Source organism: Chiloscyllium plagiosum, chromosome 12, assembly GCF_004010195.1.
Source record: "Chiloscyllium plagiosum isolate BGI_BamShark_2017 chromosome 12, ASM401019v2, whole genome shotgun sequence".
Lineage (NCBI taxonomy): Eukaryota > Metazoa > Chordata > Chondrichthyes > Orectolobiformes > Hemiscylliidae > Chiloscyllium > Chiloscyllium plagiosum.
Window position 1 is genome coordinate 79,075,861 of NC_057721.1, and position 26,702 is coordinate 79,102,562.

Below are 26,702 nucleotides of genomic sequence, written 5' to 3' on the forward strand. Positions count from 1 at the left end.
TGCAAGCTACATGGATTGGCCATGTTAACTTGCCCATAGTGTCCAGTGATGTGTAGGTTAGATGGGCTAGCCAAGGGAAATGCAGGGTCAGTGTTTGGAGGGCCAAGATAAACCTGATGGGCCGAATGGCCTGCTTCCAAAGTGTAGAGATTCAATAAACTGTGGGAACTGAAAATTTGAAACAAACACTGAAATTGCTGGTAGAGAGTCACAGGAGTTGAAATGTTAACTCTGCTTTCTTTCCACAGATGCTGCCAGACCTATTGCATGATAACCTGGTGTTGTATGATTTTTAACTTTGTACACATCTGAATGCACACAGAACCTGAAACAACAGCCTTTCAAAGTGGGAAAAGGTGAGTCCAAACAGACTGAGCTGTAATTTCTTGATGGTTGACCAGTAACCTTCTCTGAAACGGCTGCAATGTTCAACTGTCTGCACTTTGTGTACAATTCTGAATCTATTCCAGAATACAGTTAATGGTAGTGCCCTGGGAAGTGTTGTCAAACAGAGACAGAGGGGTTCAGGTACATAGCTCCTTGAAAATGGATCACAGGTAGACAGTATAGTGAAGAAGGCATTTGGCATTCTTGCCTTCATTGGTCACAGCATTGGGATCTAGTGCTGTGACTGTACAATGAATTGGTGAGACCAAATTTACAGAAGTGTGTACAATTCTGACTTTCCTTCAAAGGAAGATGTTAAAAATTGGAAAGGGCTCAAGAAAGATTGACAAGGATGTTACCAACTCTGGAACTCTTGATCATAAGAAGAGGCTGGATATGCAGGAACTTTCTTCCTGGAGCACATGAGGCTAAGGTCTGTAGAGGTTTATAGAATCATGCATAGCATAGATAAGGTGAATTGCAAAGGTTTTTCCCCAGGGTAGGGGAGTCCAAACCTACAGGTAAAAGGGGAAAGATTTAAAAGAGACCTGAGGGGCAAATTTTTCATATAGAATTTGGTGTATATATAGACAGCTGACAGAGAAAGCGTAGTAGGCAGGTACACTTACACCACTTAACAGATATTTGGACAGGATAGGAAAGGTTCAGAGGGATATGGGCCAAAAATAGGAAAATAGAATTTGTTCAGTTTAGAAAGCCTGATCAGCATGAACAAGTTGAGCTGAAGGGTTTGTTGAATTGCCACACAGTTCTCTGACTCGATGACTCTGCAACATCTGTGCAATTTTTTGCTTTTAGTTAGTCTCATCTCTAATTTCTAATCCATGTGCCTGTGTGTTGTGTTATTAATTTGCCCGCGTTTACTCATTAATAAACTCAGCTGCTGCTAACGCCAGAAAGCCTGTTTAAATTGTTCCTTTGAAGGTATCGGTTCATGTGGTTTGGGAGAAAGACATCCACAAGTGTCTCACCAACTGAGGGGCTGGGTGGAGAAAGAGGGGAACCAGTCCATCCCCTCACACCCGGGAATGTGACAGTTGGGGGGGGTTACTGGTGTGGGAGCGGAATGAAATGGGGAACCTCACCCACAGTCTGTTTGGAACAACCACCCTCTGGTAGTTGTTAACTCACTGGGATATTTAACAATTTAAAAAGTAATTTTTCTTCCTCCTCTTGTATTGCAGATTCCCGTTTGGGGAAGATTGTGAGTGAAACTGAATATTTCAGCCTCAGACGATGAACACATTTGTTGCTCTCGGTCTGCTGCTCACAGTCACAGATGCCATTGTCTTGACGAGATGTGAAGTTGCCAACATTTTCTACAATAATGGACTCAATGGATATTTAGGATATGAACTGGGTCACTGTGAGTTTCACTGTTTCCACGTTGTAAACAAAGACAATGTATTCAAGTTTCCCCACTGGGTCTGAGACCCCTCTTTCACCTCATTGCCTGTCACGATGGTGTTAATGCTAGAGCACAGATTCCTGTCAGTGAGTTAGAGAGTCAATGCACTGTGTGATGTCGGGCTGGGTTATACAGAGCCCCCAACTACAGCACATTCTCTGATGTCAGCTTGGGCAAGGGGCCAGCCGCTATCACAGTAAATGTGAGGGGCATCATGATGATAATACTGGACAAGTCCGATCCCAGGGTGAGGCCTTGTTGGAATGTTGGCCTTTATTTCAAAGGGAATAGGGTTGAAAATGAGGGAAGGTTTGTTAAAACTGTATAAGGGACTGGGCAGAACACAGCTGGAATACTGTGAACAGAGTTAGAAACATAGGAACATAGAAAATAGGAGTAGGAGTAGACCATTTGGCCCATCAAGTCTGCTCCACCATTCATAGCGCATGGTTGATCATCCAACTCAATAGTCTGCCCATCCGAGTCCTGTGGCCACTGCCTGGATTTGGAGGAAATGGAAAAAGCTGAGGGTGAGGACTAATTTGATAAGGCAGCAGAGGGTATTGGTGGAGGGGGACTGGATGGGTCTGTTGGAACGGAAAAAATACTGAGGGCTTGCTGGCCGTCTGTGTGGGGTACAGACGTGTATAAGGACTCAGTGAAGCTAAAACGCTTGTGGGCTGGGGAACGGGAAGTTGCTGAAGAGGTGGAGGATGTGGTTGGTGTCCCGGAAGTGCCTGAACTAAGGGGGAGAGGATGGAGTCGAGGATAGGTCGAGATGAGTTCGGTGGGGCACGAGCATGCCGAGACAATGGGTCAACCAGGGTAGTTGGGCTTGTGGATCTTGGGGAGCAGGTAGAACTGGGCAGTGCAGGGATGGGCGACCATGAGTTTGGAGACGATGGAAGGGGAGATCACCGAAGGCGGTGAGGGCACGGACAGTGCATGTGATTTTGGTATGGTGGGTCGCGGTGGGTTTATGGGCAAGGGTGAGGAAGGACGTGGTGTCAGAGAGTTGGCATTCGACCTCTGTGGCATCAAGGTTCATTCTCCAGACTCCCACCGCCCCACCTTTATCAGCGGGTTTGATAATGAACTGGGACTTGGTGGGGAGAGAGTGGACTGCCGCACATTCAGAGGGGGAGGGCTTGGAGTGGGGGAGGGGGTGGGTGGAGAAATTGTGGCGGCCAATATCAGCAATCTAGAGTGGGCACAAAGCCACCGGAATGAGTGCAAAACGATGAGGAAGGTTTGAGGTTGGAGAATGAGTCATTGAAGGGTGGTGGGGAGGATTTGTCAAAAAAGAAGACATGAAGATGGAGGCAGTGGAGGAAGAGCTCCACATCGTGGCGGGCACGGAACCTGCTGTCGAAAGTGGGGCGGGAGCAGAGGATGTAGTGGAGGGGCACGATTGTGAGTCCTTTCCTGAGAAGATACTGTTCGGCCTCAGAGAGTTCGAGGTTGAGGTGGGGAGCAGTGAATATGTGACAAGGCTCAGGAGTGGGGTTTTGGGGGAGTCTTGAGGAGGCTAAAGGGGGTGGGAGGGCAATGTGGGAGGGGTGGAATAGTTGTGGGAGGGGAAAGAGAGGGTTAGGGAGTGGGATGAGGTTAGGTAGATTAGATTAGATTAGATTAGATTTCCTACAGTGTGGAAACAGGCCCTTCAGCCTATCAAGTCCACACCAACCCTCCAAAGAGTAACCCAGCCAGACCCATTCCCTCTGACTAATGCTATGGGCAACTTAGCATGGTCAATTGACCTAACCTGCACGTTTTTGGACTGTGGGAGGAAACCCACACAGACACAGGGAGAATGTGCAAACTCCACATAAGTAAAAACAATGACTGCAGATTCTGGAAACCAGATTCTGGATTAGAGGTACTGGAAAAGCACAGCAGTCAGGCAGCATCTGAGGAGCAGGAAACTCGACATTCTGGGCAAAAGCCCTTCATCAGGAATACAGGCAGAAAGCCTGAAGGATGGAGAGATAAATGAGAGGAGGGTGGGGGTGGGGAGAAAGTAGCATAGAGTACAATAGGTGAGTGGGGGAGGGGATGAAGGTGATAGGTCAGGGAGGAGGGTGGAGTGGCTAGGTGGAAAAGGAGATAGGCAGGTAGGACAAGTCATGGGGACAATGCTGAGCTGGAAGATTGGAACTGGGGTGAGGGGAAATGAGGAAACTGTTGAGAAACTCCACACAGACAGTTGCCCGAGGCTAGAATCGAACCTGGGACCCTGGTGCTGTGAGGCAGTAGTGCTAACCACTGAACCACCGTATGGGGAGGGGTGTGGGATGGATGAGGTAGAGAGGAGGGAGGAGGGGTTGAGTGGTAGGGTACATTGTGAAGGTGGACAGGTGAGGAGGGAGAAGTGGTGTGCTGTCTGGCTGCAGGTGGGCAGTAAGACCCAGGAGTGACCCTGGGGATTAGAGTTGGTGTGTTGATTGGAGAGTGGGCACAGTCCGGAGTGTGGGTGGGAGTAGGAGGGAAGTTGAGGCTGATCCCAGTCCCTTCATTGATGGAATCCCAGCCAGCATCTGAGGTGTCATCTGAAGCGGAAATGGAGGGTGAAGGTGAGTTCCTGTGAGTTCCGGGTCAATGGTTGCCGGACCGGAAAGGGAAGCAGCATCCAAACTGGAAGTGGAGTTGGACTGGAGAGGCCCAGTGCTGGATGAGGCCTGCATGTTGGTAATGGCAACAATGGCGTAGAGGAGGGGGAGCCTGGAGGCAGCCGGAACCAGGGCGCTGATTTCAAACGGTCAGTGAGTTCTGCAATTGGAGGTGAGTAGAGGAGAGTGTTGTGAACTTATGGCTTTTTATGTCTGATATGGAACAAAAAAGCCGTTTGTTGAGCACATGGATTCTGCGTTGGATATAGAAGAGTAGAGGTCCCCACACATTTGGGAAAGGGAGGCCTTGAGCTGATGGGAGGGATGAGGAGATGGAATGGAGGTGCCGGAGCATTGCAGAGAGGGTGGAGTGGAAAATCCAGAGGGAGAATTGTTTGTGGAGGTGTTGGAGGTATTGTAAGTATGGGGCATTGAAGATGGGTCTAGGTTTTGAGGATTGAAAATGTACCTGTAGGTCTTGAGTGATGAGCTGTTTGTGAACAAGAATTGAGAAAGGTCAGGTGGCTGCAGTATTGGGCTTGTTTCTCATGTGGTCAATCTTGGTGTCATCTGCAAACTTATTAACCATTCCTCCTTTATTCGCATCCAAATAATTTCTGTAGATGACAAAAAATAGTGGACCCAGCACCGATGCTTGTGGCACACCCCTGGTCACAGGCCTCCAATCTGAAAAGCAACCCTCCAGCACCACCCTCTGTCTCTTACCTTCAAGACAATTTTGTATCCAATGGCTAGGTCGCCAGGGATTCCATGTGATCTACCCTTACTAACCAGCCTTTTATGTGGAATCTTCTGGACTGCCTTGCTGAAGTCCATATAGACAACGCCCACTGCCCTGCCTTCTCCAATCTTTATTGTTTCTTCAAAAAACTGAATGAAGTTCATCAGCCACAATTTCCCACGCGCAAATTTCCCATGTGTTCTCTATACCTGAACTGCCTCTGCCTTTCTAAATACACGTTAATTCTGTCCATCAAAGTCCCCTCCAACAACTTACCCATCGCTGACGTCAGGCTCACCGGTCTGTAGTTCCCTGGCTTTTCCTTACCATCTTTCTTCAATAATGGCACCACATTAGCCACCCTCCAGTCTTCTGCCCCTTCTTGAGAAGGCTGAACCAAAGTATGTATTTAGTTGGGAGAAAGTGAGGACTGCTGATGCTGGAGACCAGTCGAGTATGTGGTGTTGGAAAAGCACAGCAGGTCAGGCAGCATCTGAAGAGCAGGAGAATTGACGTTCCGGACATAAGCGGTTCATCAGGAAAGGGGCTGATTCTCCTGCTGTGCTTTTCCAGCACCACACTCTCGACTATGTATTTAGTGGGTCAGCCATTCCTTTACTGCCCATTTTGAAGTCCCCTGTTTCTGACTGTGAGGGAACTACGTTTATCTCCATCGGTCTTTTTATCTTCACCTACTGATGGAAAGTGCTTTTGCTGGCTCCTTATCTGAGGAAAGATATGCTGGCATTGGAGGCAACCCTGAGAAGTTTTGCTCAGCTGCTCCTGGGTTTTGTGGACCCTAGTGAGGGGAGGCTGAGTAGATTGGACCTGGATCATTGGAATCGAGAGGAATAAGAAGTTGTTGAAACATACAAGGTCCATAAGGGTCTGGACTGAATCGATGCAGGAACGTTATTTTCCCTTGTGGGAGAGTCAAGGACCAGGGTTCATGGTCTCAGAATAAGGGCCGTGATGTGGAAGTGCCAGTGTTGGACCGGGGTAGACAAAGTTAAAAATCACACAACGCCAGGTTCGAGAGCAACAGGTTTACTTGGAAGCACTAGCTTTCGGAGTGCCACTCCTTCACCACCTGATAGAGGAGCAGTGCTCCGAAAGCTAGTACTTCCAAATAAACCTGCTGGTCTAGAACCTGGTGTGATGTGATTTTTAATTCAGAATAAGGGGTCACACGTTTCAGATATGGATGAGGAGAAATTCCTTTACTCCGAGGTTAGGGAATCTGTGGAGTTCTTTACGGCCGAAAGCTGTTCAGGCAGGTGGAAGCGTATTCAAGGCTGAGATAGACATTGTTAATCAGTGAGGGAATCGAGGGTTATGGGGAAAAGGCAGACAAGTGGAGTTGAGGATTATCAGAGCATCCATGATCTCACTGAATGGCTGAATGATCTATTCCTGCTCCTGTATCTTACAGCGTAATAGCAGGATTTTGTCACATCTTATGCATATTAATACATTGTTAAGATGTACGAAACTCAAGCTGGAATCAATTTCAAGTGTCTGTGAGTCCCCAGGCATCTTCCCCGATCTAATATCGACCACCCATCTGCATCCTCACCAAGAGAAATTATTAGCAGTGATCACTTGCCTTTAAAAGTGTTTACCCTGTAGGAACTGTGGAAATTCCAAATATTATTTTGACGCGTAAAGCTAAGCTTGGGTTTATAGTTTTAGAGTCGGCTGATTTGCAGCAGTTGCTCTCGATGTGGTCTCCCCTTCATCAGGGAGACTGAGCGCCAACTTATGGAGCGGTTCAGGGAACATCAATCCCATTGTCCTGTGGCCAACCATTTCAACTTCCCCTCCTACTCCTACCAGGACATGCAAATCCTGGACCTCCTCCAACAAGTCAAAGCCACCTGCCAAACTGTAGGAATATCAACATTCCTAATGAAGGGCTTTTGCCCGAAATGTCGATTTTCCTGCTCCTCGGATGCTGCCTGACCTGCTGTGCTTTTCCAGCACCACTCTAATCCAGACTCTGATCTCCAGCATCTGCAGTCCTCACTTTCGCCCTGTAGGACGAATGCCTCGGGACCCTCTAACCACACGGCATCAACATTGAATTCTCCAGTTTTGAAATCTCCCCTCTCCCCACCTCATCCCAGATCCAACCCTCCAACTCAGCACTGTCCTCTTGACCTGTCCTACCTGTCCATCTTCCTTTCCACCTATTGGCTCCACCCTCTGCTCCGACCTATCACCATCAACCCCACCTTCATCCACCTATCGCGTTCCCAGCTAACTTGCCCCCAGCTCCATACTCCCCCATTTATCTCTCAACCCCCTTTGCCCGCCCCATATTCTGATGAAGGGCTTATGCCTGAAACATCGATTCTCTTGCTCCTTGGATGCTTTTCCAGCGCCACACTTTTCAACTCTATCTCTCCAGCATCTGCAGTCCTCATTTTCTCCTAGTTATCAATAAGGATGTCAAGTCAAAGGATTTGAACGCCTCCATCCCCATCAGTCTTCTAAATGGTGCATGCACCATGGCACTGTCTGTAATAACCAACGTTCATGTGGCAAATACTCAGCATTTCCTTCCAGTACAATATAAAATGATGTTTTCCCTTTTCATTAATGTTTTTGTAACTTGTCCAAAAGGTGTATAACAGTTCTGGGGCCTCTGCATCATAGCACAATTTGCTAAAATTATGAATCAAAATTGGGTTGTCAAGAGAATATATGCCGGTTACAACAAAATATAGGTAAGTTCAGTGAGTAGGCGAGAGTGAGGAGTGCAGATACTGGAGATAAAATCAGAGAGTAGCCAAAGATATGCCAAATGGAGTATAATGTGGGAAAATGTACAATTGTCCCTTTGACAGACAGAATAAAAAAGAAGCAGATAATCTCATTAGCGAGAGGTTGCAGAGCACTGAGAGGCAGAGAGATGTGGATATCCTAGTGCATGAATCACAGAAAGGTGCAGGTACAGCAAGTAATCAGGTAGGTTAACAATGTTCCAGGTTATTGAGAGGGGAATTAAATGTGAGAGCAGGAAGGTTCAGTTACACGGGGTATTGGTGAGACCCCATCCAGATTACTTACAGTGCACAGTACAGGGCAGCGTATTTACTGAGGGATGTTCATGAGTTGGAAGCAGTTCAGAGAAGGTTTACTGGACAAATCCCTGGAATGACCCTGATTGCTTTATGAGGACAGGCTACACAGGCTGGGCCATAATCCTCCAGAGTGAGAGAGAGTGAGAAGTGACTTAACTGAATCATGTAAGACCCTGAGGGAACCTGACTGGGTGGGTGTTGAAAGGAGGATTCCTCTTGTGGGAGAATCTAGAACGAGGGGTCACAAAGTTTAAACATAAGGAGGTGCCAATTTAAAACAGAGATGTGGAAACAGATTTTTTTCCCCTCAGAGTGTTTTGGAATTCCCTTCCTCAAAAGGCAGTAGATGTGGAATCTTTAAATCATTATGACAGAGTTCAGGAGATGCTTGTTTCCCAAGGCGGTGAAAGATTATCAGGAGTATGTAGGAATGTAGAGTTGAGGTTAAAATCAGATGAACTATGATCTTTTTGAGCGGTGAAGGACTGATTGGCCTGCTCTCTAATTCCTTGTTTGTGTGCTCGAGTGAAGGATGGAAAGTTGTAACAGAATGCAGTGTTTCTCAGCACTGCTGAAGTTCGCTATTCCCAAATCACTGTCAGAAATAAAGGAATGAAGTCACTCCCAGCAGCCTCTGAGCCCTCCCCTTGTAATGGATCATAGTCTGCCATTCAGGATCCTGGTACTAATCTGGTAAACGTAGTGTATCTTTATTTATTTCCCAGCTTCAAGGCTAATTCACTTTGTGGAGCAGATAACCACAAGTGTGATTCTGTATAAAGGGGCAGCGTTACCAGACGCAGACACAGATGCACCTACCACTGACAGGTTGAAGACACTGATTGTTGTCAGTGCCCTGGCCACTCTCCAACGCCAGAATCCTTATATGATGTGAATTTGCTGTCATTATAAACACAGAAACATAGAAAATAGGAGCAGGAGTAGGCCATTCAGCCCTTCAAGCCTGCACCGCCATTCAATGTGATCACGGCTGATCATGTAATCTTAGTATTCCATTCCCGCTTTCTCTCCATACCTCTTGATCCCTTTAGCCACAAGGGCCATGTCTAGCTCTCTCTTGAATATATCTAATGAACTGGCCCCAGCAGCTTCTCTGAGTGAAGAAATTCCTCCTCATCTAAATCCTGAATGTCTTACCCCTTATTCTTCGACTGTGACCTCCTAGTGCTGGACTTCCCCAACATTGGGAACATTCTTCCCACAATTAGCCTTCCAGTCCCAACAAGGTTTTGTATGTTTCTATGTGGTCCTTCTCTCATTCTTCCCAGTCACTCCAGTCTTTCCTCATCTGTCAGTCCTGCCATCCCGGGAATCAGTCTGGTGAACCTTCGCTGGACTCCCTCCCTTAATGGCATGAATGCCCTTCCTCAGACTAGGGAACCAAAACTACGCACAATACTCACCAAGTCCCTGTGTAACTGCAGCAAGACATTGTTACTCCGATACACAAATACTCTCGCTATGGAGGCCAGCATGCCATGAGCTATCCTCACTGCACCTACATACCAATCTATAGCAACTGTTGCACCATGACACTCATGTCTCACTGTACCTCACCTTTTCCTAAACTGCTACCACACAGGTAGTAATGTGCCTTCCCATTTTTGTGGCCAAAATGAATTCTACACTGACTAAATTAATCTAGTACAGTGTGGCCGACTGTGAGTACCACCTTCTCTGTTCTATTTAAGCCATACTGAATGCCCTGACAGATGAGACAGTTGTATTCTCCTGTAGTTTGGTCAGTCAGTGGGTGAGTGTCTGGTTGGTGGGGACAAGGAAGATCTGAGTCTGGCCTGAACTGAGTAAATTGCTCTTTAGTTTAAACTCTGCAAGGGCAGGAATAGACTGGATGTTGGATGGTTCTTTTTGCAGAGAGTCATGAGCCTCTGGATTACATTGTCAGCTGGTGCACTGGCTATTGACTGTTCGGTTCCACCAAGGAGCTGATTTGCTCCTGACTGGGCCAGAGATCACCTTCTGCAGAAGGGTATTATCATTATAGATCACAGATGGTCCCTGTGATCTCCTGGATTGGTTTCGATCAGCTGAGGTGATCCAGAAGGATTCTTTCTGAGTATTGTTCCCCTCATTATCTCTGGCGTGCTGCGTCTCCAGAGAAGCATGTGGTGGTCATGGCTGTGATGGGGGATGGGGTTTGGGCTGGGGTGCAGGGGAACAAGGGACAATCGGTGATGGTTGCTCCATGGGGAGGTTTTAATGGTTTCTCCTTCTGAACCGAAAGCACCGACAGCAGAGGGTCACGTGACTATGATAAGGAGATGTCAGTGTCTGGCTGGGGTGGACAAAGTCAGAAGTCACATGACACAATAGGTTTATTTGAAATCACAAACTTTTAGAATATTGTTCCTTTTAACCTGCTGGACTGTAACCTGACATGTGACTTCTGACTTTGTCACATGACTATGGCAAACCGCAGAGCCCAGTGTCCTCACAAATGTATTTTTTCAAATAGTATTGATCGAATCATCCTGGTTTCAGTCAGAGATGTTTGTTCCTGCCATTCATTTTCTGTGCTCGTACATCCCTCAGACAAGCGACACACAGTCAGGATGAGGATTCTACCAGGGTACTGAAAGACAAACGTTACTGTCTGTGAGGTCTCGTGAGAACCACATTTGCGTTTGCCACATGTTCTGACCAACATGTCTCTGATGCTCATTTTCATTCCAGGGATGTGTGTAGCCTTTTATGAGAGTCAATACAACACCTCGGCACGAAACGTCATGGAGTCGATAAATGACAATCTTGAAGCAACAAAGTTTGGGATGTTTCAAATCAGTAATTCCAAGTGGTGTTCAGATCCAGACTATCCAGAAAGTCCAAATGTGTGTGAAATACAATGTGAAGGTAGGTGAAGCAATCCAAGGTGGATCTCAGTTGCAAAACATTTGAGACACAGTTTTATTATTACTTGTGAACTGGGTACTTAAATAGAGGTGAACATGTTTTATTTCTGTATTTTATGCATATCTGGCCTTTCTGTTCGAAAGGTCAGAATGCCATTTTGAACATTGAATTCAAAGGCAGCGTTTCAGGGAGACATGTGATCTCACCTGAATGCCCAGCAAGTTACACGGGGTCACCATCACCGAAGGGTGTTTGCTGGCCTACATTTCACAACCACCAGAGGAAGACAGGATTCGAATGAGGATTAAGTTTATTGTCACTGAAGAGAAGGAGCCACCAGCAGGTTGGTGGAAGGGGAAGAGACCCAGGACAGCAGAGGTGCTGGGATTAGCAGGTGACCAGCAGTCAGGGCTGGGGGAGAATCCCTGAGGGGCTGAGCAACCAGGGAGGAGAAAACTCTCAACGTAGAAAGCTCTGGGGAGGTCAGAAAGAGAGCCATCGTACAAGGTTGTTGAAGCTATGAGTTTAGGGAGCCCATGTAAAGGAAGAGGGAGCTCATTTCTGATTGGAACCTCAGCAAGGAAGAAAAGGAAGAAAATGTCTTCTCTAGTAAATGCGAAAGGAAACAAATTGCAATGAACTAAAATGAAACCGGGAATTGCAAATACTGGAGTTCTGAAATGAACAGAAACAGAAATTTCTGGAGAAACTCAGCAGGTCCAGCAGCATCTGTGCAGAGAGAAACAGAGTTAACGTTTTGAGGCCAGTGAGCCTGCTTCAGAAGCTTTAGAGGAAAGATCAGGGACTCGGAACATTAACCCTGTTTTCTCTCCAAGTACAGCCTCAAGAGGTGGCAAGAGACTTTCAAGTGGAAAGGGGGCTGGCTCTTCATTGATGTCTCTATGGCCCCCAGGGATGTCTCGGATTGAGTCTACAGGATTCTTAAGGGGGAGAGAGAGCAGCCAGAAGTTGGGGTACACATCGGTGCCAATGACATAGATAGGAAAAGGGAGGAGAACCTGAAAAGTGAATATAGGGAGTTAGTTGGAAGCTAGAAGGTAGGACAAGCAGAGTAGTAATCTCAGGATTGCTACTGGTGCCATGGGCTCGTAAGGCTCGGAACAGAGACCGAGTGCAGCTGAACACATGGCTGCAGGGTTGGTGTAGGTGGAACTGTTTCAAATATGTGGATCATTGGGATATCTCGTGGGGGAGGTAGAACCTGTACAAGATCCCACCTGTATCCCGGGCAGAAGGTTTACGTGAGCAGTCCTGGTCACCTCATTTTAGGAAAGATGAGGAAGCTTTAGAGAGGATGCAGAGGAGATTTACCAGGATGCTGCCTAGTCTGGTGGGCATGTCATATGAAAGGTTGAAGGAGCTAGGGCTTTTCTCATGGGAGTGAAGGATGATGAGGTGTACAAGATGTTGAGAAGCATAGATAGAGTGGATATCCAGAGACTCTTTCCCATGACAGGAATGTCTATCACGAGGGGGCATAATTTTAAGGTGAGTGGAGGAAGGTTTAGGGGAGATGTCAGAGGTTGGTTCGTTACACAGAGAGTGGGGGGTGTGTGGAATGCACTGCCAGCAGGGGTCGTAGAGTCAGAGACATTCGGGACCTTTAAGTGACTCTTGGATAGGCACATGGAAGGTAGTGCACTGAAGGGTATGTAGGTTAGTCTGGATCTTAGAGTCAGATAAAAGGTCAGCACAACACTGAGGGCCAAAAGGCCTGTACCGTGTTACATTGTTCTCTGTTCTATGTTCTGTCATTCCCAGTTACTGACATGAGCAATTAAATGTTGCATTTATATTTGACTTTAGTTAGACATAGCCACGAGCTTGGCTTTCTCTCCACTGATGCTGCCAGACCTGATGGGTTTTTCCAGCAATTTCTGTTTTTGGTTAAGAATTTATCACCATCTTGTCACTTCGGTGAAGACTTTTAAAAAAAAATAAAATCCACTGCGGTCTTTCAATAAACTCTTATAAAAAAAGCACTCCAGGTATATCCACAAAACTTGAAAGAAATCCATTTTGTCGACAGTTCACAGGTTTCTGGCTTCCTAGCAATATTAAACATGCAAGTACTCTGTAACGTCTCCTGTACAGTTCAGTGTGAAGTAACTGGAATGGTAAATGGCTCAGTGTGGGAATTGTCTCTGCTTTCTTTCCCCTGACCCTTTCATTCTTTCCTGTCTTCACTGCCTCACACATCCACATTTACTATCCTCCTCCAGATGGTGACACTGTTTCCACAGATTGAGGGAACGCAGCCATTTCCTTTTGACTTGTCTGATGATCTGGAGTATCAATGAGTTAAGTTTGGGTGACAGAACCATGCTTTCAGTGGTTCATATTGTAAAGGCAGTCACAATCACACCCAATCCCAGGGTGAAATGGTTAGAATTGGGCATGTTTATTCAGACCATTGTGTCATGTTTGTGTCTCAGTATCTGTATGTTCTTGAGCACCCTCTCAGACGTGACTGAGCTGCTGGTGGAACATGACCATATAATGAACACGGGAGACTTGTCCTTCAGTCAGAGAAACATGTTTTTGTTTAGATTCAGCGATCATTGGAAAAGGATTAGGCCTTTCAGCCCCTCAGGTCTGTTCCACCATTCAAAGAGATCATGGGTGATTTGTAGCCTCAATGCATATGCTTGCCTTTAGTCCGTATCACAGAGTCATAGAAGTCTATAGCATGAAAACAAGCCTTTGAGCCCAGCCTGCCCATGCCATCCAGTTTTAACAATTTAACCTAGTCCCATTTTTTGTGCTTGGTCCATATCGCTCCACACCTCTCCCACCTGTGTACCTGTTGATATGATTTTTAAATGATGAAAATGTACTCGCTTCCACCACTATCTCTGGTAGCCTGTTCCAGACATTCACTGTGTGAAATAATTGCCCCTCTCGACCCTTTTGTATCTTTCCCTTCTCACCTTAAACTGATGGCCTCTAGTTTAATCTCCCCTACCCCTGGGGAAAAGCTGTCCACCACCTACCTTATCTATGCTTCTCATGATTTTATAGACCTCTATAAAGGTCACTCTTCAATCTCTCATGCTCCAGGGGAGAAAGTCTCAGCCTATCCAACATCTCCTTTTCACTCTACCCTTCCAATCCAAGTAGCATCCTAGTACATCCTAGTACATCCTAATACATCTTTTCTGCATCCCCTCCAAGGTAGGCTGAGCAGAACTACATGTTGTGGTTCTGTTCGCCGAACTGGAAGTTTTTGTTGCAAACGTTTCGTCCCCTGTCTAGGTGACATCCTCAGTGCTTCTGTGAAGTGCTTCTGTGGTGTTTCCTCCGGCATTTATAGTGGCCTGTCCCAGCCGCTTCCGGTTGTCAGTTTCAGCTGTCCGCTGTAGTGGCCGGTATATTGGGTCCAGGTCGATGTGTTTGTTGATGGAGTTTGTGGATGAGTGCCATGCTTCTAGGAATTCCCTGGCTGTTCTTTGTTTGGCTTGCCCTATAATGGTAGTGTTGTCCCAGTCAAATTCATGTTGCTTGTCGTCTGCGTGTGTGGCTACTAGGGATAGCTGGTCGTGTCGTTTCGTGGCTAGTTGATGTTCGTGGATGCGGATCGTTAGCTGTCTTCCTGTTTGTCCTATATAGTGTTTTGTGCAGTCCTTGCATGGGATTTTGTACACTACGATCTGTATCCATGAACATCAACTAGCCACGAAACGACACGACCAGCTATCCCTAGTAGCCACACACGCAGACGACAAGCAACATGAATTTGACTGGGACAACACTACCATTGTAGGGCAAGCCAAACAAAGAACAGCCAGGGAATTCCTAGAAGCTTGGCACTCATCCACAAACTCCATCAACAAACACATAGACCTGGACCCAATATACCGGCCACTACAGCGGACAGCTGAAACTGACAGCCGGAAGCGGCTGGGACAGGCCACTATAAATGCCGGAGGAAACACCACAGAAGCGCTTCACAGGAGGCTCCCAAGCACTGAGGATGTCACCTAGACAGGGGACGAAACGTTTGCAACAAAAACTTCCAGCTCGGCGAACAGAACCACAACAACGAGCACCCGAGCTACAAATCTTCTCACAAACTTTGAAGAACTACATGCTTTACTCCAAATGTGACCTCACCAATGTACAGTTGCAACAAGATGTCTCATTTCCTGTACTCAGTGTTCTGACCAATGAAAGCTAGCAGGCCCGAAGCCTTCTTTACTACCTTGTGTACCTGTGACTCCATTTTCAAGGAGCTATGAATATGTATCCTAGATCTTTTTGTTCTATAACACTTGCCAGGGCCCGACCATTGACTGTGTCAGTCCTGCCCTGGGTTGTCTTACCAAAATGCAACACTTTGCATTTATCTAAAATAAACTCCATTTGCCATTCCTCAGCATACTGGCCCAGTTGATCAAGATGTCACTGCATTCCCAGATACCCTTCTTCATTGTCCACTATACCGCCACCTTGGTATCATTCACAAACCATACCTCCCAAACCTTCATCTGGTCACAGGCCTCCAGTCTAAAAAGCAACTCTATACGACTACTCTCTATCTTCTACCATTACAACCAATTTTGTATGCAATTGGCTAGCTCTCCCTGGATCCTGCGAGATTTAACCTTACTCAACAACTTACCTTGTCAAAGGCCTTGCTAAATTCCAAATTGACAACATCTCCTGCACTGCCCTCATGTGCTTTCTTAGTCACCCCTTCAAAAAACTCAATCAAATTCATGAAACACAATTTCCCATGCACAAAGCCATGTTGATTATCCCAAATGAGTCCTTGCCTCTTCAAATGCCTGTAGATCCTGTCTCTCAGAATCCCCCCAAACATCATACACGCCACAGATGTTAAGGTCACCAGTTTGTAATTCCCTGGCATTTCCTGCAGTCTTTCTTAAATAATGGCCAAACATTAGTCACCCTCCAATCGTCACTTCACATGAGGCTGTCGATGACACAAACATCTCTGATAGGGGCTTTGCAATTTCCTCCCTTGCCTCCTACAAAGTCTTGGGATATACTCCGTCAGGTCCTGAGTATTTATCTACTTTAACACCTCCTTTTGTGTAAGGGGGACACTCTTCTGGACATCACTATTTATTGCTCTAAGTTCCCTGGCATCCATACCATCCATATTAAATACTGACAAGAAATATTCATTTAGGATCTCACCCATGTCTTGTGGCCTCGCACATGGATGACCTTGTTGATCTTTAAGAGGCTCTGTTCTCTCCCTGGTTATTCTTTTGCCCTTCATGTACTTGTTGAATCTCTTTGGATTCTTCTTTATCTTATCTGCCAATGACATTTCATATCCCCTTTTAGTCCTTCCGATTTCTCTCTTAAGTGTACTCTTAATACCCTCTACACTCCTCAAGGAATTCACTTGATCCCAGCTGTCTTTATGTGCCTCCTTCCTTTTCAAGATCACCTCAAAAACTCTAGTCACCCAGAGTTCCCTGTTCCTGCTAACCTTACCCTCCACTCTGACAGGAATGTGTTGGCCCTGACCACTCAAACTCACTTTTGAAAGCATACGATTTCCCAGAATTCCCTTTGCCTGCAAACAGCTTCTCCAAATTAACTGCTGAAAATTCGGTCTGAGACCATCAAAAATTGGCCTTGACCCAATTTAGAACTTTAACTTGAATGTGGGTTTGCTCGTGGAACTGGAAGGTTCCTTTTTATAAAAACAAACCTTCCAGCTCAGCGAGCAAACCTACATCCAGAATCTCAAGCTGAGCTACAAATCTTCCCAAAACTCGCTAGAATGTTAACTATCCTTTTTCATGGCTATTTTAACACTAATGGAATAATGGGCTACTGGTCCCAAAGTGCTCGCCCGTGAACACTTCTGTCACATGTCCTGCCTTATTTCCCAAGTGGAGGTCACATTTTGCCCCATCTCTAGTAGGGCTATCTACACATGAAAAGTTCTCCCTGAACACACACACAACAAATTTGTCTCCAGCCAAACTCTTAACTATATGGCAGTCCCAGTGGCTGTCAGGAAAGTTAAAATCCCTTACTGTTACAACATATTTCCTACAACAAGGAAGCCAGAATTGAATGCAGTATTCCAATAGTGGCCAAGTAATGTCCTGTACAGCTGCAACAGGACCTCACAACTCCTATACTCAATGTGCTGACCAATAAAGGCCAATTCTAGTCTTGGCCAATCCACCCTAACCTGCACATCTTTGGGAGGATACCGGAGTACCTAGAGGAATGCCACACAGACACGGGGAGAACGTGCAAACTCCACACAGACAGTTGCCCAAGACTAGAATTGAACTCAGGTCCCTGGTGCTGTGAGGCAGCAGTGCTAACCACTGAGCCTCTGTGCCACCCCCTCATAGAGAGGGTAGTAAAGAAGGTGTTTGGCACACTGGCCACTTTTGGACTAATGTACTCAGTTCTGGTCTCTTTGCTATAGAAAAGATGTTGTGAAATTTGTGCTATGGACTACATCAGACCACTCAAAACATTCTTGTGCAGGCAACCCAGACCATAACTTTGCAATTTGTTTCAGTCAGTGTACAGTGAGAATTACCCGGAGCATGTTAGCTGGGTTGACTAGTAGGTTTTAAAACAGATAGAAATTTATTCACAAAATTACACAATGAAGCACAAAGAACAGAATAAAGACCCCCTACAGAACTCAGTCTATCCAAATTAGACATAATTATGCAGTTCCGAATATACACAACAGTCCCAATAAACAAACTCCCTTAGAAAACAGTTTAAAAAAATGGAACAGATGCTTAGAGGTTGAAGTTAAAGGGCAGAAGGAGAGAGAGAGAGCCTGTTTCCACACAACTGAACCCCTTACTAGTTCTGAACTGAATTGCTCAGCTGGAGAGTTGACCACTCCCCTTTCATTATACAGGTCACTTCTAAAACATGACCACTTTGTCTCATCTGTTTACATATAGACAAAGAAAGGCCTCTCAATACCCTTTAATCTCTGTACTAAACCAGTCTAATCAGAGCTGGGAGCTGTTTATTACCCCTTCTGAGAAAAACCAAGGACACATTATCCCTGAGAAAAGGAACAGCTTTTAGAAAAAAAAGACCAGTTTTGTGTCACTTTAAACGGAGCAGAAAAGATTTACAAGGATGTTGCCAGGGTTGGAGGGTTTGAGCTATAGGGAGAGGCTGAATAGCTTGGGGCTATTTTCCCTGGAGTGTCGGAGGCTAAGGGGTGACCTTATAGCGAACAGAGAGCAAAGAAAATTACAGCTCAAAACCTTCGGCCCTCCAAGCCTGCCCCGATCCAGATCCTCTATCTAAACCTGCCATTTATTTTCCAGACGTCTGTATCCTTTTTAGATTAGATTAGATTAGATATCTGTCTAGATACATTTTAAATGACATCTTAGAGGTTTATAAAATCATGAGAGACATATATAGGGTGAATAACCAAGACAAAACCTTCGGCCCTCCAAGCCTGCACCGATCCAGATCCTCTATCTAAACCTGCCATTTATTTTCCAGACGTCTGTATCCTTTTTCTCCCTGCTCCATTCATGTATCTGTCTAGATACATTTTAAATGACATCTTAGAGGTTTATAAAATCATGAGAGACATATATAGGGTGAATAACCAAGATTTTTTTCCCTGGGGTAGAGGAGTCCTGAACTAGAAGATTTGTGGGAGGGCTGTTTGTTCTAGTCTTTGCATCACTGTTTCTGCTATGAGCCTGGAGATGGGTGGGCCCATAGTTATCCCATTGATCTGTTCATATATTTAGTTGTTGAATGTGAAATGTGTCGTCAAGCACATGTCCATTCAATATAGTGGCGCTGTTTACCTCGATTGACAAAACCTTAGCCAGAGAGCTGATAGCCAACTTCCTGGACAAACAGAATGGATGACACAGTGGGGAACCAATGAATAAGGACTGCACACTCAAACCACGAGACCTGTGCAGAAGCAGTGATGCAAAGACTAGAACAAACAGCCCTCCCACAAATCCAAGCCAAGCTCTGGTTCAGGTACGTGGACAGCACTTTGGTAATAATTATAGGATCAGAGATCGAGACCACACCTGGAATATTGTGTTCAGTTCTGGTTGCCTCATTATAGGAAGGATGTGGAAGCTTCAGAGAAGATGCAGAGGAGATTTACCAGGATGCTGCCTGGACTGGAGGGCATGTCTTATGAAGAAAGGTTGAGGGAGGTATGGCTTTTCTCATTGGAGTGAAGAAAGGTGACAGGTGTACAAGATGATGAGGGGTATAGGCAGAATGAATAGTCAGAAGCTTTTTCCCAGGGTGGAAATGGCTATCATGAGGGGGCATAATTTTAAGATGATTGGAGGAAGGTTTAGGAAAAATGTCAGAGGTAGGTTCTTTACAGAGAGAGTGGTGAGTGCATGGAATGCACTACTAGTGGTGGTAGTAGAGTCTGATACATTTGGGACCTTTAAGTGACTCTTGGACCTTTAAGTGACTCCACCACAATGAGGCATTGCTTTAAATAGTTTACATAAATTTAAAGGTTACCGCATCAATGTGGAAGGGGGAAGATAATTAAGTTTACACTGGGAGATTTAGATGAAGGAGGCTGGGAGGAGTGGAGCAAAAATCTCCAAATAGACTTGTTGTGATGAATGGCCTGTCTCTGTACGCAATTTTTGTGTAATTCCTTGGAATATTCCATGTCCAGTGGTGGCCCCATTCTGGAAGGATATGGTAGTCTCCCCCACCTTGTGACTGTGACCAATGGAAACCTTTCTCCAGATTGGAAGATAAAAGCCCCACTCCAGGACCTGAGGGAGTGCTGCACTGTCTGAAAAACTGTCCTTAGAATGAGCTTGTTCAGGAGATTGTTATAGTTTCCATGTTACCAGTTGGTACAGAGTGAGATTCTCACTTCAGTTGATAGGAAAAGAGTGGGTGATGGTCAAGAGAGAGGATTATTTGACCCCCTGTCCAATAAACATTAACTATTGATTTGAACAGATAAAGGAATCTCAGACAATGTAAGATGAGCTGCAGATTCAAAATCACCCAGAATTTTCTGCTTAATAAAAGTCAGAATGAGCCAGTTTTGGTGTCCTGGTCAGCATTTTTGATCCACTGCCCCCAGATTCCCCATAATGAGAATAGGCAGGTTCACAGACCAGCCATTTCAAGGTTAAGATAGGGAGTGAGGTGGTTGATTCTGAGATGATGATCTCAAATCTTAATAAGGGAAACTACAACGATATGAGGTGCGAGTTGGCGATGATGGCTTGGCAAAAGTTACTGTTACAATGACAGTCAATAGGCAATGGCAAACATTCAAAGAGTAAATAGGTGAACTACAAATGTCGTTTATTCCTGTCTGGTGCAAGGAAGGATAGAGAACAGTGACCAAACCATAGTCTACGATCAAAGTTAGAGATTGTATGTCTCTTTTTTGCATCGAACACAAATTGGCAAGAGAAAACACGACACCTGAGGACTGGGAACAGTTTAGAAATCAGCAAAAGGAGGACCAGCAGATAATGAAGGGAAAACTAGGGAATGAGAGTAAGCTTGGGTTTGAACCCCAATATATTGCCAGGCCTGATAATTGAAGAAGTGGTATAGAAATAGTAGATACTTCCAAGATTCTTTAGACTCTGCAACAGTTTCTACAGATTGGGTGTTAGCTAATGTAACCCCACAATTTATAAAGGGGGATGGAGAGAAAACCAGAAATTATAGACCAGTGAGTCTGACATCAGCAGTGAGGAAGATTCCGCCCCCGCCATCGTCAAGAGCAGCGAACTCATACTCAGGAAAGAACTTAAATTTAGACCAAGTCTGCATGGATTTACAAAAGGGAAATCAGGCTTGGCAAATCTACCGGAGTTCTTTGAGGATGTAATCAGTAGAACTGATCAGGTGAGCCAGGGCTGTGGTTGACTTTCAGAAGGCTTTTGGTAAAGTCTCGCATACAAGATTAGTGTGTAAAATTAAAGTGAGGATTCAGGGTCATGTGTTCAGATGGATAGAAAACTGATGAGCAGGCAGGAAACAAAGAGTAAGGTCTGTTTCAGAATGGAAGGCAATAGCTGGTGGGGTATTGTACTGGGATCCCAGCTAGTCACAATACCTTAATAATTTACATGAGGGAACCAAATGTCATATCTCAAAATTTGTAGTTGTAACTGACCTGTTGGATGGTGTTGTATCATGCAATTCATCGGAATCTTCAACTGACTACTCTCGATTGGCATCTATACCTGCTGGCTCCACTGCATTCCAGCCAGTCTTCTGATCCCATCCAATGGTAACACTGCCCAAGTCCGATCTCAGAATGAAACCTGCCTTGGTAGATCAAGGGTTGAATCTTAATTTCTTTCACCAAGTGCCAGTTTTGTCAATTTTTTCAGAGGGTTTCACATTGTGATGCTTGGGGGCATTTATCACCATATTTTACAAAACCCGCCTGATTTATTACCTACCCCACCCTTTGGTGACTCCTCACACATTCCCGCACCATCACACCATGTGCTGTTTCCAAAACAACTCCCCAGTTCCTGGATATCCCAGAATTAACCAACATCTGTGATTCAGCGCCATCTTTAAAAAGATACTGTGCCCCCAGACAAGAGATGTCAGTCCGGAGCTGCCCTGCACGGTTCCAGATACTGGCCATGGATGGGGCAGATAATGGAAAACTGGTGCCTCTCTTTGTGGTCAGGGACATGGAGATACTGCTGATGGGGTGATGCAGAGGCAGGATGGTCCTTTTCTTCCAGACCAACAAAGTACACCATTCTATTGGAACCATGTCAACCTGGACCATGGTTACCATCTAGGCCAGTGCAATCTCAACCATCTGAAGGAATGCACAGAATGTAGGAAAAAGATCAATGACCTTCTCCACTCTGCCAGTGAAAGTGCCACCATCTTCTCATTGATACCTCACATTCACTCTGTCTCTGCTACTGTACCCAACATTTCCTGCAACATCTTCCCCACTCACTCTCACCCTCACTAACATCTGACCTTGACTAACCCTGAATCTCTTCTGCACAGCCCACTCACCCCCTCAGGACATATCCACACATGCACCAAAGGTGACATTGTGCCCCCCCCACCACCTTTCTCTCCCTCACCCACGATGTGCAGAGTTTCCTGACTCTGACCACCCTGAGCAGCTGACTGACCATGTCTGAGCCCCTGTACTGGTAGGTTTTTACAGTTGGTTATCATAGTGATTAGTCACCGAAACGGATTCACATTCAGTCTTTAAGAACTTGAAAACATAAAGAACATTAGAACGAGAAGTAGGCCATCTGGCCCTTTGAGCCTGCTCCACCACTCAATAAGATCCTTTGGCTTTACTTTACATGACCTCAGCTCCAAATACCTGCCTTCTCACCATAAACCTTAATTCCTTTATTGTTCATAATATTATCTATCTTAGGTTTAAAAACATGTACCAAGGATGCCTCAACTACTTCACTGGGCAGGGAATTCCACAGATTCACAACCCTCTGAGTGAAGAGGTTCCTCCTCAACTCAGTCCCAAATCTGCTCCCTCTAATTTTGAGGCTATGCCCTATTGTCCGAGTTACACGCACCAGTGGAAACATCCTCTCCACTTCTATCTTATCAATTCCCTTTATAATTTTATATGTTTCTATAAGATCCCACCTCATTCTTCTAAATTCCAATTAATATTATCCCAGTCGACCCAGTCTCTCTTCATAAGCCAACCCCCTCGACTCCGGAGTCAACCTAGTGAACCTCTTCTGCGCCCCCTCCAGTGCCAGTACATCCTTTCTGAAATAAGGAGACCAAACCTGCACACAGTACTCCAAGTGTGGCCTCTCCGGCATCCTGTACAGCTGCAACATAACCTCCCTGCTTTTAAACTCAATCCCTTTCGCAATGAAGGACAAAATTCCATTTGCCTTCCTAATTACCTGGTACACTTGCCGACCAACCATGTGTGATTCATACACAAGAACACCCAGATCCCTCTGCACAGCATCTAAATATATACAAAAAGAAAGAAAGAAAGCTCTTAATACAAATGACAAAGTCAAGTTTCAAAGTGCTCCTCAAAGCTGTCGTAGTACACTTAGTCACTTCCAGTGAAATTTTACTCTTATCTTGACGCTTTAAAGCTTTACATTAACAGATTGCTTCCTCAGGCTTTAGAAACATTTTCACGATGCTTTTCCAAGTCCACCAGCCCAAACATTTCACAAAACCTTTCATGAACCTCTTCATGAGAAAGCGCTCAAGCTGAATGATCACGTGATGCCAACATGGAGTCCAGACGTCAACGCACAGTGCCACCTAGTGCCGGGGATGAGAATCGTGTGACAGTGAACAGGAGTTCACTTTATTAAAAACAAGACTGGCAATTCACAAATCATGTTACAGGCAAATCACATTTAATAAACATGTGTTGTTGGAGAACTACCTATAGGACATCCTTTAGGCCACTCCTAGAATATTGTGTGCAGTTTTGGTCTCCTTACCTAAGGAGGGATCTTCTTCCAATGGAGGAAGTGCAGGATTGATTCCTGGGGTGGCAGGGCTGACATAGGAGGAGAAATTGGCTTGGTTTGGACAATATTCAATGAAGTGAGGGTGGGGTGTTGGGGGTGGAATCTCAGAAATCTGTAAACTTCTAAAGGGACTCAACAGAATACATGCAGAAAGGATATTCTCAATGGTGTTGGAAATCACAATCAGGAGCCATTGTTTAAGGATAAGGGGTAAATCTTTTAGGACTGAGATGAGAAGTTTCTTCTCTGAGAGAGTGATGAATCTGGAAATTCAGTGCCATGTAAACTGATTGAAGCCAAAACGATAGTGTTTTCAGGAAGGAGGTCGATTGAAGCTCTTGTGGCTGAAGGAACCAAGGGATATAGGGGGAGAAAGGAATTAATATATTGAACTCAATGATCAAGCATGATTGTACTGAATGGTAGAACAGGTTTAAGGGATCACATGGTCTCCTCCTGTTTCTACCTTCTATGTTTCTATTTCTTATTGGTGAATGTGGAACCCCGTTAAGTATAAAAGGCGTAACATTTTATACAGATGTTTATGTTGTCTCCACTCACTGCTGAGCCACTGAATGTGGACCCTCATTACACCACAGCACAGTATCGAGAACAGCAAACACTGTCCATTCTCAGGATTTCCAATCCAGCCCCATACAACAGCACAGAAAGCTTCCGGTAACATCAACCCGAGAGACTTCTCAACCTGGAGCTTTCTAAGTTTGCATTAAAACACTCCTCAGATATAAACATTCATTCTAAGATCACATTTATTTCATTGTTATAGATTTAATAACCGACAGTGGTGACTACAGAGTCAACATTGGCTGTGCTGCAACAATGGTGTTCTTTCTCGGAATGAAGGCCTGGTACGGTAAACTCTGACTCACTTTATTTCCTTTAGTATATAAGTATTGAGGTTGTAACTGTGGGATGGAATGGTGCTGGTTACTGTATTCAGGTTATAACTACTGCATTGGAGTTGTGTGCATACAATCAGCTCATTATAAACAGTGTTAGGACCCTTGCTGATTTTCCATTATTTCATTATCCATTTTTTGGTTAAGAGCTATAAACCATGAGATAAAAGTTGATGGTGACCTTTGGACTATGAGGAGCAGCTTTATGTTTTTTAAAAGTTAGAACAAAACTGATATTTGTTCCTGAGGCCAATCCTGAGAGTTAATTGCAGATTGATTCTTGTTCAAGGTGCTCTCTCGACACTCATGAGATAAAAGTTGACAGTGACCTTTGGACTGTGAGGAGCAGCTTTATGTTTTTTAAAAGTTAGAACAAAACTCATATTTGTTCCTGAGGCCAATCCTGAGAGTTAATTGCAGATTGATTCTTGTTCAAGGTGCTCTCTCGACACTTTGACCCTGGAGAGGCCTTATCCTCAGGCAGATGGCAGATGTTTAGATGGTAGCAGGGGCCTTAAACAGAAACAACCCAGTCTAACAGAGAGGAACCAGAGTTTGACCTGGTTTCTGAACAGTGTTTTCATTCAGAAGGATTGTGTCTGTGACAGCTGCAGGACAGAGGCTTGGTTGCTCCCTGGCTGTCCTCCCATTGCCAACTTATTGAAAGTTCAGAGAATAGAATCTCAGCTCTCAGTAATCCGTGAGTATTCCTCGGAGCTGATTGGAAACAGTTTGCATGAACTGGTACCTTCAGGAAACTGAGCAAGATACAGCCCCCTGTGCCTGTGTGATTCTGTGTCTTGGAAACTGGTGAAGTGAGTTACACTTCAGTTACACCTGACTTTATTTTCCTTTTTGGTTCATCCCTTAACTGTGTCAGTTTATCTGTCTGTGTGTGAGAAGGAGGGGGCTAGAATCAAAGAAAATAAAGTTTAAAGTAATTCGACATTAATTAGATTCCCTGTTGTTTAACTTTACTTGACAAAAGGTACTGCATTCCTTAAAAATGGTAAAATGTTGTTTCAGCTACAAACCTGTTGCCTTGTACTTGTTGTTTAGAAAGTCAAGGGCAGATTATGGACTAATGTCTGGTCGGAAACTGTTGATATCAGTCTTGAGGAACTTTCAAGGCTTTCATTCGTCTGTGCTGTAGAGGCAGGGACAGGGAGGCTGATTTGGTTTGGCTGTGTGTCCTTGTGTTGTAACAATGTTCAGTTCAGGGGTCAGTTGGGTGAGTGTTGTAATGAATCTGACAAGGATACGTTTTCCTTCAAGTGTTACAGTCAGGTGTGTTACAGACAGGTTTGCTGTGTTATGGGAAAATTACAGCATGCATACAAGGATGTCTGTGTGGTGTGTGTGTGTTGTATATCATGCTACGGAAAGTTAAAAATCACACAACACCAAGTTATAGTCCAACAGGTTTAATTGGAAGCACACTAGCTTTCGGAGCAACACTCCTTCATCAGGTGGTAATGGAGGCTCAATCCTAACACAGAATTTATAGCAAAAATTTACAGTTTGATGTAACTGAAATTATACATTGAAAAATTGATTTGTCTGTTAAGCCTTTCATCTGTTAGAATGCCATGACAGTTTCACTTCTTTTAATGTGTAAATCACAAAACCTTTTTTTTTAAAAAGTTGCATTCTCAGGTTAGCTGTTAACAATGGTGAGAGCTAGACAATATAGAACATAGAACAGTACAGCACAGAACAGGCCCGTCAGCCCGTGATGTTGTGCCGACCATTGATCCTCATGTAAGGTAAACCTAATGTATGCACCCTCAAATTTCTGTGACCGCTGCATGTCCAGCAGTCTCTTAAATATCCCCAATGACCTCGCTTCCACAACTGTTGCTGGCAACGCATTCCATGCTCTCACAACTCTCTGTGTAAAGAACCCGCCTCTGACATCCCCTTTATACTTTCCGTCAAACAGCTTAAAACTATGACCCCTCGTATTAACAATTTCTGCCCTGGGAAAAAGTTTCTGGCTATCAACTCTATCTATGCCTCTCATTATCTTGTACACCTCAATTAGGTTCCTTCTTTTTTCCAATGAAAAAAGTCCGAGCTCAGTCAACCTCTCTTCGTAAGATAAGCCCTCCAGTCCAGGCAG

The 26,702-nt window shown here is 44.9% G+C and overlaps 1 protein-coding gene across 5 annotated transcripts in view; it reads left to right on the forward strand.

Annotated features, from left to right (window-relative positions):
• The first annotated feature begins 285 nt into the window (after positions 1-285).
• Positions 286-26,702, forward strand: part of LOC122555590 (lysozyme C-like) — a 37,235-nt gene continuing 10,818 nt past the window's right edge. The window contains exons 1-4 of one of the 5 annotated variants that reach the window (XM_043701618.1): positions 286-356; positions 1,593-1,774; positions 10,969-11,145; positions 24,448-24,529. In XM_043701618.1, the coding sequence (XP_043557553.1) occupies positions 1,645-1,774; positions 10,969-11,145; positions 24,448-24,529 (389 nt within the window). In that variant the 5' untranslated portion in view covers positions 286-356; positions 1,593-1,644. The other 4 variants (XM_043701619.1, XM_043701620.1, XM_043701617.1 and 1 more) reach the window with 4 other exon arrangements.